Raw genomic sequence first — 13,333 nt, forward strand, 5'->3', positions numbered from 1 at the left:
ACATACATACAATCACGCCTGTATCCCATAAAGGTGTAGGCAGAGCACATGAAACTACTAAAGCTTCAGGGCCACTCTTGGCAAATAAGGGGTTAAAAGAAAACGAAACTGTGGCATTGCAGTGACAGGTTGCCAGCCTCTCGCCTACACCACAATTTAACCCATATCCTATAGAGAACTTAGAGAACTTCCATTGTAAATATAGAGAACTTTATTGTCTGTAAGTACATTAGAGTGTCACTTTATATTCACAGCTTGGTTGCTAACTGTACGTAAGAAAGTCATGGAAGCCTGAAGTCCGCTAGGCAACGAACTTGCCGGCTTGGCTAATACATATTTCACAGAATTTTAACGCGCAATCGATAAGGGCTTGGATCTTGAAATAGGTTTATTTAAGCATATTATTCGCGAAAGCTTGCCGTTATAAAACAGGGCACGTTTGACATTCCTGGCCCCGTAGCCGAATGGCATTTCTCCGACGCCAAACGAAAGCGATACGCCGCTGGCTCTGTCGCGCCAATACGCAAGCGCGATAGAGATAGATATCTACTAGCGCTTCGTTTCGTGAGCGATTGTGCCATTCGGCTAGCCACCCTGTGGTGACCTTTAGGCCGCCCTGTGATATTTGTCCAGACCTGTTGGGCGTGAATACCCACAGTGTATATGGCTTTCTGCTTAGCAATTTAGGGGCTACATTTTAGCAATCTGAAGCCGAATTTAGGTGTTATACTTATCAATAGCAAGCGTGATTATTGTATTAATGATGAATTGATGACGAGTTAATTTATCTCTTGATAGTACCTAATAAATATGACTGAAGGTAAGTGTACTTTTCAATCCTACATAATGTTAAGAGGATACGATACCGAAGCACGAATTCAAATTTGAGATTTTTAAGTCTTTATCGCCGTCGCGCTGACGGGGGTGGCACCCACAGAGAGGCCCTGTGTGCGTGCGCCGGCGCACGCACACAGCCGCGTCCGCCGCCGGCGCAAGTAGCTACTCGCGCTCGAGCGCTCTCTATATTTCTCTAGTTTCGGACTTCTGATGCGTAATGTTTTGGACTCCGTGAAGTGTGTACTGATTTGACTAAAATGCAAATTTGAAATGTTTTAAGTATTGTAAAAACAGTTCCTTATCTTATACATAATGTGATTATCTTAAAATAAATCATGTTAGCGAAATATAGTTATCCGGTATGTAAAAAGCTAAAACCTTTTCGATGTCAAAGAGAAGCCATATTATAGGAGTAGGTACGTACAGTCAACCAATCTGAATCCTATGTCATAGGCCACTGTAGACCTCTTTCACAGACTTGACAGTAAAAGTAAAACTGACTTCTATAGCAAATAAAGCACGGTGTCAATACGACAGGGTTCTAGAGTGGCCTAGGATTCTACATAATCGGTTGACAGTATCTACCTACCAAAAGTTTATGTGAATCTTATTCATTATTTTTTGCACATGTTTGACAGAAATGACAGCGTAGGAAAATTTAACTGGGACAATTTGGTACCTATTATACTTACCAGACACCAGATTATGTTCCAAGAGTGTACGTAATTAGAACTTTTTAGCAGAATTCTAACAAAAAATCTGCCAAACAAAATCTTATTGCATATGCAGCATAAGGACCTTTTTTCAGATGGAAAGCTACATATGCATCTTATATTTATAATTTTCTAGGGCTGTAGGTGTATACATATTACCTATCTAGCATTAGAAATACAAGGCTTAGCACAGAACAAGACCAACCATAAAAATGCTTAACTAATTTGCCAGCTAAATTTAAACCTAGGTATCGGTACTTAAACGTATAGGTAGATACTTTTGATAGTTTTATTATTTAGAACTTATTGATACTCTTAGATATCAGCATTTCTGTTACCATAGAATTAAAACGTAGATAACACTCATTTCATCTACCAACTAAGGGCATCTGTAATCTACTTACAAATAAGGCCCGGCTAAAAGTCTCGAAATGTTATGTACATTTTATAATTAGATAAGTGTAAATGGGTCAAAAATTTGGGTCCATGTGCAATTGTGCATTAAGTAGGTGCACATGGACCCAAATTGCTGCATGTATGAAATAAGGCCCATCAGTAAGTTAACAAAAATTAAGGTATTTCTTACATACCGAATTTAGCGTAATTGTGTCGCTTAACTTCAAACCTGGATAAATCCATTCTGCTATAAGGTTAATATATATTTTTTATATATTCAATCGTAAAGCAGAATGGATTTAAGTACCCAAGTTTGAAACTAAGCGACACAATTGATAGTATGTATCTAGGAGATATTTTCTTTACAAATACAAATCGTATTATTCAAGAGCGCTATGATAAAACACGTCGAATTAAAGTAAAATTGACAAATATTTACCGATGAGATTGTGCTCTGTGTGTAATGGTAAACATTATTAATATGAAAAATTGTTTCAGTTAGAGCATCTTCACTTGTTCACTATTTGTAAAATTTATCTATCGTCAATTTCGTCTTACTCTTTAGTTGTGAAACATGGGTGACAAAGGAACTGACAAACAAGCTGAAAGTGTTTGTCAATACGTCCTTCCGGTCGCCGGAAGGAAAAGAATAAAAATATATGGATATGTATATTATAATATTTATCCCGTAGGACAGCAGGTAACTCCAAACTACTTTAATTAACTACCTAATTTTAATGTTGTCTTCGGTTACCGCGATAGTTACTCATAAAATAAAACTATGGAAACGGATTAAATCGCGTATAGTGAGTCGTATGTGGGGCAGACAAAACGAAGTATTTCCACACGGGTGAAGGAACACATAGCGGATGTCAAGCACCGTCGGCAAAAGTCTGCAGTCTCTGAACATGTCATGGATAAAGTCAATCATGCTATAAAGTTTGATAAGCCTCTGGTTCTTGCTAAGGAGAAGCGGTATATACCCAGAATGTTGCGCGAGGCCATTGAGATCAAGAAATATCCAAACTTTAATAGAGAAGATGGCTTTACTTTACCACCGGCTTAGGATCCAGTAGTTCATCTGATAATGGAACAAGCACGACGAAGACTGTGAGGCATTTGTGTTCGGTTGTATGGTGTTGGACATTTGCAGTTTGTTTTTGTAAATTTTGTGTAGATTAATTGATTGCTTTTATTAATTTTTTGAACATTGTATAACTAGCTTTATTAATAGTGTGTGAACCTGCCTTAGAAATCTATTTTATTTATAGTCGTGGTTCGTTAATATTTCTTATATGTAGGTAGCTTTTGCACATTGTAATTTTTCCTCAGTCACCCGTTGACCACGAGCGCTGTAAAGTGTTCGAAACGTCGGGATGAATTGTAAATTCATTATATACGATTTAATCCGTTTCTATAGTTTTATTTCACACCTAATTTTATCCATTTAAACTAGATAGTATGAAATAAAGTATGCCAATGTTGTCCGCATTGACCTTAATGCACCACTTGCTAGGACTCGGACCCTCTAAATTTAGAGCACCATAACCTAAATGCATAGTCCTGAATAAATGTGTTTTAGACGACAGACCGTAGTATAAATACTTATTACAAAAATTGATGATTGAATTCATGAAGACAATGTTTACACCAAGTTATAAAACTTAAGAAGTGAACGATGGGCCTTATTTAGAGTAGTAACTATTTAGGGCATTTTTTGATTATGTCTGCGAAGAAAATGTACAAAACGGTATGACTGATAAAACTTAGAAGAATTATAAGGACTAGGCCTTATTAAGAGCAGGTACAGGTACCTACCTGAACAATCTGTGTAATTACTAAATAAGGCGCATCGTTTTTTAAAATATTTTTAAACATGAATTATATCATTAATATTATGTTTGTTTTTATTGTATGTAAATAAGTACATATAATATAACTACTTACCTAATTGGTGTTGGGCAGAATAGTAATAAATAAGCAATGATGACCGAATACCAAACTTTTGGCAAAGTGGCTGAAAAGACCGAATATAAAATACCGAATACCGTTGCCTAATATTCGTGGAATCTATCGTAAATCGTAAAATACAACATAACTTTATAATTGATACTAGTAAACCAATGACGAGAAAAGTTATGCAAGTATAAAATAAACCTATACCTGTATGTAATTGTTACGTACCTATACTTATAAAAATATGGACTTAGTATTTCCACAGAATATATACGTATTTCTAACTAAAAAGTTCGTCAAACACGGTATGTCGATATTTCGACGTAGTATATCGATAACTTTTCACATCACTAGATTATCGACATTAGATGTCGAGTATTACCCATCACTTTATTTTAGTGTACGTATTTAAAAACTTAGCCCCGCCCCTAAATTTGGTGCGATAGGGACAACTGCAGCTCAGGCGCGAAATCCCGCGTAAAACCCGCAAAAATCGAGGTTCCGCTCTCGACTGTTTCCTCCTCCAAATCTTAACCAATCGTTACGAAATTTAGAAATCAGAATGACAAGGAAATTATCTGTGTCGGACCGTTTCGTTTTTTTGGATAATTGGTCTCAGTTTTGAATACCACTCCTTTCTTTCTGGCAAATTCAATTAAGCCGTTTTTGCCAACTTTGAGAGGCTCTAATTCCTTTTAAAACAAAAATATCAAAAAAAGCAAAACGGTCCGACACAGATATTGATAATAAAAACCTGTGTTGAAAAAACCATTGATCTAGCTTCAAAAACCAGAGAGGAAACAGGCGAGAGCGTTTGTATGGAGAAATGAGGGGTATCGTATCGCCTTAAATGGTACCTACAGGATAGCTCAACAATTCATTAAAGTTCTTTAGTTTTATACAAATCTCTAAACTTACTATTTTACTATCGTAAAGAACTGAGTTCCGAAATTTTCTCGTGAGGGAGTTATTGAATTTTTATTTTCTAAGTTCTGATTTATAGCAAAAGTTAGAAGCGTAAATAAAATTGCAGTAGAACATCGATAACACGTATCTCAAAAAAATCTTGTTCTATGTTCATTTTGTGAACTATTAATTTTACGTTTAACTAGCAGAAGTTTTAATAATTCAACGTTAAAATAGTAATGTACAGAACGTACTTTAAGTATCCGAAATTATTTTGCACGAATATTCTGTACCGATAGCATGGTCGAGCGAAAAACGATAAAACATCGGGCCGTCCCTATCGCACTTACAAATAGTGCGATTAGGGACGGCCTAATGTTTTATCATTTATCGCGCGACCATGTTTGCCTGCCTGATCTCTATTATTGTCTAATCTGTAATTACATTCGGTAAATATAAACTAAACAAGTACATACAATCATCCGTTTAAACTGCAGGCTTGCAGAATGTCACATTCGTATTGAAATCGATTGGCATATTGTAGCTATGAATATAGGAAGGCACACCCCTATTTCGCCGCGAGCTGTAAGCCACCGAACGTCTGTTACACCTAGATCTTGACTTCAGTCATATTGTGAAGATATATTGTTTCGTATATCGTTTGGTCATTAAGGGATGTCATACCTTCATGTAACCATATACATTTTGTATGGAATAATATGTAAATTAAATTGCCATTGCGTTGGGCGTCAGTAAATTAAAAAAAAATATCGACATCATGCAAGCAACACAACATCAACTAAAGGACATCTACCTCTATTCCGACAAATTGTATATAAACTGTTTGTACAAAATAAAGTGATTACTACTACTACGACATTGACATTATCATTCTAACACAAAAAAAATCGTTCATTCCAAACGTGCCAGTTTTCGTAGATTAACCTGTACATGTATACACATATTGAGAAAAGCGTTCTTTGAAGACTGAGAAACGTTTTCTTGACTGGCACTGGTTGAAAACCTTTCTTGTAGTAACATTTTTGGCAATGATCAAATGTTCTAATACTTCTAATGTGGTAGTAAGCCTGGGTTGAACATACATAATAAAACACTCGTAAACGTGGAGCTGAAGACACTTCTTATTTGTATATGTAATAAATGAGTCAATTCAGTAAGTGATTGGGATCACTTTCCTCACTTATCGTGTATCGCACATCTACGTGATCTGATTGCAGATTGAGGCCTGATTGATCTACGGAGTCTATTGGCGAGAGATCCAACTACCTATTACTATGTTAATGGAATGATATATTGGTTTGGGAAGAAATCTCTAATTTATCTGTGAGTAACAAACATCTTTACGTATAAAACGCTGAACTGATTTAGATGGAACTTAGTATTAAGACACTTAGTTTGAGGAGTAACTAAAGACATAATAGTCCTTATCGCTAATCATATTTCCAAAAATCTGCATCGCATAAAACTCTACGTAAAATCCATACTAATCCATGCTAATATTATAAATGGGAAAGTGTGTGTGTTCTGTTTGTTTGAAAATGGAGCGATGAATTGACGTGATATTTTAAGTGGAGATAGTTGAAGAGATGGAGAGTGACGTAGCATACTTTTTGTCTCTTTTTAACCTCCCACTTCCTAGAATGGGGGGTGGTGGAAGTTAGAATGGAGTTTTCCGCAATTTTCGAATTTAGCGCGAACGGAGCCACGGGCCGAAGCTAGTGGTACATAAAATACAACCACGGGTGCCCCTACCCCCGGTTGATTACCTGACGTGTTTTACTAAATTCTGTTCATACGGAAGGTTGTTTTGATAATTATAACTACGGTTTTGTTATAATCATGAGGGTTTTAATAACAAATAACTTGACTATAGAGATTATTGTAGGGAAATGTAAAAATGCAAAGTATGTAATAACATTTTTATGAACACCCTATCAATTGTTTTTTGTTATTACTGGACTGGTACCAGATAACTTATTGCTAAGTATTTACAGTCGTGGAAACTGGAAACGAACATAAAAGAGGTCGTTATATGTATTGATGACTTGGCACATGGGCATCTTAACTGACGGTAATGATCCCTGAAGCCATTTTAAAGGGACTATATGCTTGAATTTAACCCTTCAGCCGCCACAGACGGTCAGAAAACGCGTGTGGCTACAGCCCAACCTTCCTGTATTCCGAGACCAGCTCTAGACAGAGAAACATAGAGAAATATGGGAGAGGCCTATGCCAAAGGCAACCAGACAAAACGTCTGCGGAGAAAGGCTAGCAGTAAGCAGTAAGTAGTCCGAGACCATAATTATAATACTACTAGCTGTTGCCCGCGGCTTCGCTCGCGTTCAATTCTAAAATTGCGGAATGCAGCATACAAACGTCCCGTCCCCCCCATTTTAGGGAAGTGGGGGGTTAGAAAGAGACAGAGTAGCCTATGTCTCTCTCCGTCCTTTTAACTATCTCCACTTGAAAAATCACGTCAATTCGTCGCTCTGTTTTGCCGTGAAAGACGGACTATGGATTTAATTTGACGACCGGTCTGGTTCAGTTGGTAGGAACTCTGCCTGCTGAGCCGCGGTCCTGGGCATTTATTTGTGTGATGAGCACAGATATTTGTTCCTGAGTCATGGATGTTTTCTATGTATATAAGTATGTATTTATCTATTTAAGTATGTATATCGTCGCTTAGCACCCATAGTACAAGCTTTGCTTAGTTTGGGGCTAAGTTAATCTGTGTAAAGTGTCCCCAATATTTATTTATTAAAAAAAAAAATCAAGTGGACAAGCTCTGCCGACGGACGTTTCGTAGTTTGTTAGCTCATTGAGCGTACAGTTGTCGTTGTGTGCGTGCGTGATGACACCTTTGATCTTCTGCCTTCCTATATCTGTCATTACGACAAAGGCTTAGAAGGTTAATGCTCTTAGCAGTTGATGAATGTATTTCGCTAGAGCTAGACGTTACAGACTTGGTTTCGGCGAATTGATTGTTCTCTTACGTCTAGGAATGCTGTCGATTCATTAAAGGACAGTATTGTTTGTTTCTAAGATCAATGTATTATAAGATTGAACTAATCATATAATAAATTCTGTCATTGGAGGCATTCCAGATTTTTTTTGGGTACTTGACGTCATTTTTAACCCTTCTGATAAAGCTACGAAGTCGATATTTGGCAGTTAGCATGCTATCGTTTCTTAAAGTAGCTTGATTTCAATGGTGGGTATACAGTTTTTTGCACGTTGTCGTACGGTAGCTTAGCTGCTAATACGCATTACTTTTATATTTATTATCTTAAGAAAACACAAAAGCACATACCTACTTTATTTATTTATTATTTATTTAAACTTTATTGCACAAATTATCAATAAAAAGTACAAATGGCGGACTTAACGCCTTAAGGCATTCTCTACCAGTCAACCATTGGGCAAAACAGAAATAGTTAGTTTGGTGCACAAGATTACTTTACTTAGTTACGGAGAATTAATACAAGATAACGACAAAAAAATGAACAGCCATGCAGTTACGTCGAAGTACGTCTTTCGTGAAATGCCCTAGCTTACATTGTTGATGACGACTGATCCAAATCCAACAGGAATTCGCTTCAATCCAATTTACATTAAATAAGCTTACTGATGACGACTGTACCGAATCTGACCCTACAGCGGGCGAGCGGGCGTAGTACACTAGTGTGATCACGCATCGGAGGACGACCTGTAGGCCTAGCACATGATTGCCGCGAGAGTATGTCGCCGCGAGATAGACCACACGTCTTCTTCTAACTGTATTAATGACATAAGGACGGGTATTCTATCTCGCGGCGACATACTCTCGCGGTAATCATGTGCTAACCCTGCTGACGTGATAAGGTTTATCACGTTAGTCGGCTAGGCCCGCAGGACTCCGCGTTCGTCTAGTCTAGTGTACAATAGATTAACCTGATTATCAATAGGTATTACAGGCTCTATGTTAGCTGGCCGTTACTAGTCGGATGAACGTTTCCTGGAATTGTGTACCATTGAACTGTATGTGGCCTGTGGGTATATTGAGTGTTACACCTACTATGCAATTAAATAGTACCTTCCATATTAAAGTTAATATGTGTGGTAAGTAAGGTAAGGTAAGTTTACATTTAAAAGTAGGTAATTTTGGCCAGAAATGCCAGAAGACTCCAAAAGCATTATTTGTTTACTGTAACATCTATAATGTGGTTGACGTAGGTGACAAGTATGTACCTACTCCTACTAGAGATGGGTCGTGGGTAAATACCCAATCTACCCACCCAGGTATTTACCCGGTAAATACCTATCTACCCGGTATTTACCCGTATCTACCCAAATTGACGGGTAGATTCATTTCATGTTGGACATGCTGATTTGTGTTAAAATGGAGATAAATACTAAGTTAGGGGTTGTAATTATTATACACAATTTAAAACCAAACTGTCAGTTTAAATATACAATTAGGTTTACAGAAGTTTTAATGTATATTTTAAAAATAATATTAAAAAAAATGTTTTATGTGTGCTTTTTAGATCGCATTAAATAGTCGTATTTATACGATAAAGAAAAACTTCCTAGTACTGGTTGGAGGGGGTTATGGTGGGGTTAGGGGGGGTAAAATGTATTTTTTTCATATTTCATGGAAACTATCATTAATATCGAAAAGTATTGTATGTACGAACTAAAGTAGACACAATTTCCTACAAAAAAGTTTATAGGTATGCATTTTTGTCATAAAACATACTATGTATGAGTTATGAGCTTCAAAAAGAGATTTTTAAAATATTTTTATTCACATATTTTTATTTACAGTTTTAATTTATCAGACTTATAATTTATACCAAAAGCATTTGAAATTATTTCCGTATGTCAGAGAATGATATTACACGATTTTTATAGTTGGAGTGATACACTAAAATCACATTTTATCTCATAGCAACCTATTCGTTCCCAATTTGAATAAACATTATGTGTACAATTACAAAGACTGACTTAAATTAATCTATTTTAGCCCAAACACCGTTTAAAAACGTCAAAATTTGAAGAAAAATGAAAATACCCGCGTATTTACCCGCGGGTAGGTAAATATCGGGTATTTACCCGGTAAATACCCACCGTCAGGTATTTACCTGGGTAGTTACCCATCTCTAACTCCTACCCATGTTATGACGAGTACAGAACGTACAAAGTCAGTAGCAAGTTTTATAACCGGTTCATTTAAATTGCAAAAAAACGTGTAGGTAAGTAATTTTTGATCGCTATATAAAGTTATGCCTAACCTCCCTAAGGTACATTTTATTGGTATTATGTTATGGTCAGTGAGGCGTAGACTTTTTCCGATCCTGTGATGATTTGGCAAGTGTGTTAAAAAAAATTATCAGTGGGTTTTTTTGGTTTTCAAATTTAGTTTTTAGAGGATAAGATTATTAGAAAATATAGCCAAGAAACGAAGTACCTACAATTTATCGTAAATTAATATGTTTAATTGATCGAAATGTTTAGGTAGGTATTTTAATCAAATGCATTGCGAAATATCACGCAATAAAACGCGGATCTAATCGTACAAAAGATGTTTGTTATGGTGTGTAAAAATTACACAGGAGCATGAAAGGTGACACCTCATTACAGTGCAACAATAGATTGCAATATGTCACAGTTTAATGGCATTTTCAAGGTGAAATCTTGTCATTACCTCGCTTCAATTAACAGGTACACTAGAAAACAGCGCTAGCCGTGATTTAGTGGAATGCAATATCTGTCCAGTCAGTGTTTTACATGGTTTCGAGTGGGGGGACCGAGGCACCGGCATCGAGCGCGACCAAAACAAACCGCGCGCCGGCGACCCACCGCGCGACCAGATTCACCACCAGGCGATCGATAAAAACAATGAAAATAGACGCGCCACCTCACTCCACACTTAACACCACCCCTCAAATCTCTACACTTACATTTGCTATCGCGAATTTAGGTTATAACATCATTAAAATGTGATTTTAATCTAAATAAACACCATAAATCACCCTCAAAATATTGTGCAAAATGTTACTTCTTAGACGATTCTTATTAGACGTTCATATGGGTTTATAAGAATAATTATTATGGGTGAGTGATGCTAGGGTATTCTAGGTACTTACCAGATGCAGGACGGTGTTCACCAGCTCCCTGTTGGTCACTTGTCCGACTTCAATCAGCCCGATAAGAACTGCAAATTTCAGGCTATCGTTCGTCGTCATCCTGACGACTTCCTCAGGTCTTTTAATATCACTGAACGGCGGTGATTTTAAGTCCGCCATGGTTTATTAGGTCACTTTTCACTATTACACAATTTTATAATCCATTCAACACCAAATATTCAAGAAAACATTATTAAATCGGCTCACATGATAACACACGAAAGTCGCATTCTGCCATTTTGGAATTTTTCAGTGTTGCCAGAGCAACATTTTCCGTAACCCATTCAAGCGAATCAATCATTTGGGGTAAACCGGGGTAAATGGGAGAATAAATAGAATGAGAAAAAATCGGCTATATATGTATATTAGTGCATTTAATTAAATCGCATGTTACAGTTAAATTATATTATGTCATTATCACCTTCTTCGTTTTTTTGCTTCGCTCATGATTTCAAGAAGTACACACTGTACTGGAGAGGCTTTCAGACTTACTGTCATCTTGACATACTATTGACTATAATATTGACTATGACTCTACTCTTTAAGCTTTAACTTTTTTTTATACATCATTCTCATAGTTGCGTCTCAATAGTTACCTTCCTATTCTTAAATATGATAACTCAAAAGGCTTATTGTATGCCCCTACTCTGAATTCATCGCATAATCAAGGATGGGATGGAATAGAATAAAATATTCAGAACTTTATTAGCAATTTCAGTGAATATTACATTACTATTACACTAATTAACAGGTGCAGCTTAATATGTTATAAGTAAGTATGTACATAGATTAAACACGGCAAATTTAAAATCTTACTTTCATTTTACGCGTGTATACGCGTAGGTACTAGATAGTACGCATATCTAGTCATGCGCGGATCCAGGGGGGGAGGTCATGGGGGTCATGACCCCCCCCCCCTGGAGCCTAAGTTGGCCACAAATAGACCACGTGACCCCCCCCCCCCTGGGGCCCCGGGCCTTTAACACGTGACCCGCCCGGGCACGAAGCTGGATCCGCGCTTGTATCTAGTTCTTAAGCCATTATCGTAACACCATTTCTGCTTACTTCAAAAACTGTATGAGCAAAAAAAAATCATAATTATAATCTGGTTACAATTCTTCACGAGAACCGGTCTAGGACACCGTAGAGAAGAACACAGGACATTATGAAATAAAACTGGCCAAGTGCGAGTTGTTCTCGTGTTGCAAGGGTTCCGTACACTACAAGAAGGGCTTAAGCACCTCCTTTTAAGTAGGAACTTAAGTCATTTTTGGGAATAATCGATATTGTGAACAAAACGAAACAGAAATGAGTTTATATTATATGTAATATTCAAACGCGCTCACACAATTTCAAAAGATTTGGTAATTCCTTGCAGTGGCATCGGCACTCGGCAGTGAGTGAAATTCGTAATTTGAGTTTTTTTCTTTTAAGTCCGACTTATGCTTTACTGTAGATTTCTAATAGCTTTTCCTATAATCTATAGATTGAAAACTATCTCGAGTATTTTTACGCTTTGTAGTTTCGGAGTAATTTTTAAGTAATTTAAGAAAAAAGGCAAAAAATTATCAACCCCCCCCCCCCTTAAATTACTTTACTAAAATATATTAAAAAAAAATATTTTTGAAATACTTATAAAAAGCTCTTTCATTTGATATGTAAAACAATATAGTTCTAGAAACTTTGATTTTTAATTTTCACTTTTACTCCCCCTAAAAGTGGCCCCTATAATTGAATTTTCTTAATTTAAATTACATGTCCGTCTTTGGGTCACAGGTTTACATATTTGTGCCAAATTTTAAGTTAATCGGTTCGGTAGTTTCGGAGAAAATTGACTGTGACAACGGATAGACAGACACACGAGTGATCCTATAAGGGTTCCGTTTTTCCTTTTTGAGGTACGGTACGGAAAGTAAATCGAGTTAAACTGTTGACCAACGCTATCAGTCAATTAAAACCTACGACTACAACCTATGTGTATAAAGAAGGAACAATAGGTAAATTAAAAACGTTCATTATTTCATCACAAAAAATATTTATAATCATAATGTTACTTATAGTGCCTGTAATTTGTTTTAATGTTTTTTATTTGAAGTTTTTAATTACCCCATTCGAGATTTTTTTTTGTTTACTGGCTACATTATTACACTTTGACAAGCTATGAATGGGCACTTTGGCTTTATAAAATATACGATTTTCTTAAAAAATATAATTCTTACCCATTTTTGAGGCTAATGTACTTTTATTTATTTATTATATTAATAATACTGTCTTACTACTTTTATTTATAATTTTAACTTAATTTGCTTTTGAATGTTGGCTACATTGTAAAGTGAA

The 13,333-nt window shown here is 36.4% G+C and overlaps 1 protein-coding gene across 2 annotated transcripts in view; it reads right to left on the reverse strand.

Annotated features, from left to right (window-relative positions):
* Positions 1 to 11,219, reverse strand: part of LOC125235819 (neurobeachin-like) — a 347,843-nt gene extending 336,624 nt beyond the window's left edge. For both annotated transcript variants that reach the window (XM_048142410.1, XM_048142411.1), the window contains exon 1: positions 10,958 to 11,219. In XM_048142410.1, the coding sequence (XP_047998367.1) occupies positions 10,958 to 11,116 (159 nt within the window). In that variant the 5' untranslated portion in view covers positions 11,117 to 11,219. The remainder of the gene's footprint in view (positions 1 to 10,957) is intronic.
* Between the last annotated feature and the right edge of the window lie 2,114 nt (positions 11,220 to 13,333).

Source organism: Leguminivora glycinivorella, chromosome 18, assembly GCF_023078275.1.
Source record: "Leguminivora glycinivorella isolate SPB_JAAS2020 chromosome 18, LegGlyc_1.1, whole genome shotgun sequence".
In the NCBI taxonomy this organism is placed as follows: domain Eukaryota; kingdom Metazoa; phylum Arthropoda; class Insecta; order Lepidoptera; family Tortricidae; genus Leguminivora; species Leguminivora glycinivorella.